A 3,520-nucleotide genomic window follows, 5' to 3' on the forward strand; every position below is an offset into this window, starting at 1 on the left:
TCGACCAACAATACCGCATCTACCCTTAAGTGGCATGAGTGTTGCTCGGGATTCTTGTAACTTTTTATGCTGTCATGTTTCACCAAAATATCACAGTGTAATAATTGACTTAGCCAAGGGTCACTGAACATGACAGTATGCAAGGACTAACTTGCTTTATGTATACGTTTAATAAGGGGCTGTGCAATAATAATATGAGCGGGGGTACAATTTGCAAATGGCGTGCCAAAATTGAAAAAAAAATGCTTTTCTCTTGCCCGGCCCCTCTCGGCCTGCTAAAAATTGCTTCAGTGTCCCCTCCCCTCCGCCTGCAAAAAAATGTCCCCTCCCCCTTTGCTCATGCCAAATTGTTTGGTTCCCAACTCAACTTTTAATGGTCTAGTTATATGACGCGAGCGTATGGAGCAGGAAATTTTGCATATTTGAACGTTTCTGTAGTGTTTTCCTGAGCCTTTTTAGAGTGTGTTATTTAAAAGGTGCCCCGTAAATGTGTGCCAGAAATTGCTTTCCCCCTCTCGGCCTGCAAAAATCGCTCCCCACCCGTCGGCCTGCCAAAAATCTTTGTCCCACAATTTAACCCCCCCATAATCATTGCACAGCCCCTATTTATGGTAACATGGTAAATAGGGAAGTTTACTGAACTGTACAACAATTGAGTAATTGTATAAAGTCATGAAGTATGATATGCGCAAGAGCTCTGTGTCAACTATTCACAGAAGGAAACGTTTTGCAGTCGATATGCACATTGAATTGACACGGTCTACGAATAATTATAGACGTTTATCCTTTTCTCAGTATCGATAGTGACCCTTAATATCGATAGCTGCACCGGTTGAACTCCAATGTGAACAACATTGATTCGCCAAGTCAGAACGGAGCTGAACAGGGGGACCAGACATTATTATATATACGGCACTACTACATTTTTTGACGAGAAACACCTGTTGTACATAGGAACAGACGGATTGATAGTCGACTTTCAAAGCCTTATCCAATTCTTCTGTTAAGCACTGCATGGTCATCATGATGGCTGCGCGTTTTAGTTTCATCCATAATATTTACTGCGCGGTGTTTCTAATTTACGCGCTAAACTCATATGCCTACGCAACTTTCAGCTATGGTATATTCATCCCAGAGTCTAGGGAATCCGATGTTCTCCATGTACAATCAGGAAAAACGGCTACAGTTGTCTTGAACATATCAGGAGTAGAAACAGATCTGTTGCTTGAAGTTGAAAGTCAAAATCCGCAATATTTTCGTGTTGAGGGGAACTCTACTTTTGCAATTTCAAAAATAACGCGTGAAGTTGTTCTTGATAATGGAACGGTAATAACAGAACTTGACTTGGACACAAATGTCTCTCTCGCAATATCTGTTGAAGGCGTCTTCATTGGTATTGATCAACTTACTTTTAAACTAAGAACAGCAACATATACTCGAAATCCACCCGAGATGTTTATCGAGCCTCTGCTAGTCAAAGTTCGACGACCACCAAGCATTTTATCCACCGTGTTCTCGATAATTTTGTTTATATGGCTTCTGATGTCGTACGTATCGATGGGAGTAAAAATTAATTGGCCTGAAATTTGGAAGCGGTTACGGCGTCCTTGGGGCGTTATTGTAGGCATTCTGTGCCAGTTCATAATCATGCCTGTGCTGGCGTTCGCGTTGGCGAAGCTTACCCACTTAGACAATGCCTCAGCAGTTGGTCTTATCATCATTGGGTGTTGTCCAGGAGGATGGCTTAGCAATATCTTCACCTTGATTTTAGACTGTGATCTTATATTGAGCATTACAATGACGACGTGTTCCACGGTGATTGCGCTCGCGCTCATGCCTTTGAATCTGTTCATCTATGGTCGATCGTACGCATCTGAGGATGAAAGCCTTAGTACACCATTTGGGGATCTTTTCATTCAACTTCTCATACTTGTAATCCCAGTACTTATCGGTATGGTCATCTATTATAAACTCCCAAAAGTGGCTAAGATTCTTAAACGTGCACTTCGACCACTGGCAATCATAATGCTCATATTAGCACTCTGTTTCGGCGCACCATCGAGCCTGTACATCTTTCAATCATCAGCTTCGATATATCTGATTAGTATCGTGTTCCCGATTATCGGGTCGACGTTAGGTTTGGTCTTCGCCAAAGTAGCATGCCTAGATAACCGTGCGTCAATTACGGTCGCTTTCGAGACGGGTTCACAGAATGCATTTGTTGCTCTCGCGCTGGCAAGACTTTCCTATCCTTACCCAGAGGCAGACATCATTGCAGTGATTCCAAACCTGATTGCCATTACGACCATCATAGAAGGAGGCTTCATTGCTAGTGTTTATAAAATTATGAAAAGGTTTCCGGGTAAACGGTATTATGGTACGGAAGAAAGTTTACTTGAGCTTGAAGACGGTGATACAGTTATAACACACCGTAGTGAGAGCAATTCGCAGAGGAATACGGCACAATCAAAGAATGTTAGAAAAACTGAACCAAATGAACTAAACGGAAATTCAACGTCAAATGCGAACCCGTCAGAGGAACACGGGGACAAGGTAGTTTCTGGAGGTTCTTCAAACACGACCAGAAACGACGATCATGATGACAACAGAAATACGGAAGATGTTCAGAAAACATACGTATAGATCATTTTAAACTTTCTGGTCAACGTGTTGCTATTTATAACAAAACCTGATTTCAGGCTGAAATATACTTCTTCGCCGGACCATCGCAGCAATGTACCCGATTTCCATTTGTTATTATTTTCTGTCTCTGCATGTCAAATTCTCGGGCACTATAATAGCCAACATTAACGCGGTAAGGGCAGCATCCAAAAATGTCAGCCCCTAGTCAAATGTGCGTCCCTAGGTGGCTCTGAATAATTGACCGTTGGTGACAGAACTTTGGTCAACTTTCTTTTAAAGTAAGAATAGTAGTCAAAATTTTAGCCTCTCACCTTCATTGCTAGTGTTTATACGACGACCTTCAAACGAATCAGAGTGATAACAAGAAAAGTAGGAACAACATGCACATTCTCAGCAACAACAGCAATTATCTTTTGAGCTATCTTCATTAGATAGCAAACAATTACATCATATTACATCCAAAGCCAGCCTGGCTGATCTCACAAGTATGAACAACTATGGGCCTACCAAATACCTAATAATATCAAAAACTTTGTTTAAGGGGTTGTTTGGAATGACAGGTGAGTCAGGGGTCAAAAACAAAATTTTTACCTTTTTGACCTCAGCACATGTGTATGTATGATCTGCCATACAAAAATTAAAAAAACAATACCTCAAAGTATCATTTTTTAATGTTTTTTGTCATAATCACGCTTTTCTACAAATTTCATCTGTTTGTACCGGGGCGTGTCTGTTGCTAGGTAGGCCTACATGACAGCATAGACACACGTTACAACCTTGAATAATAATACAGAATTGTGACGTTATATTCTTCTTAACCTATCTTAGAACTGCCTATTATTCCAATTGTTATACTGTTCTGGTTGGTTTATTGCAT

At 41.0% G+C, this 3,520-nt stretch overlaps 1 protein-coding gene across 1 annotated transcript; it reads left to right on the forward strand.

Moving 5' to 3' along the window:
- The first annotated feature begins 688 nt into the window (after positions 1 to 688).
- Positions 689 to 3,177, forward strand: LOC140141209 (ileal sodium/bile acid cotransporter-like). Its single transcript, XM_072163008.1, has one exon. It carries the CDS (start codon positions 1,015 to 1,017, stop codon positions 2,641 to 2,643), a length of 1,629 nt encoding a protein of 542 aa, XP_072019109.1. The 5' UTR covers positions 689 to 1,014; the 3' UTR covers positions 2,644 to 3,177.
- Positions 3,178 to 3,520: the final 343 nt, after the last annotated feature.

Source organism: Amphiura filiformis, chromosome 19, assembly GCF_039555335.1.
Source record: "Amphiura filiformis chromosome 19, Afil_fr2py, whole genome shotgun sequence".
NCBI classification, from domain to species: Eukaryota; Metazoa; Echinodermata; class Ophiuroidea; order Amphilepidida; family Amphiuridae; genus Amphiura; species Amphiura filiformis.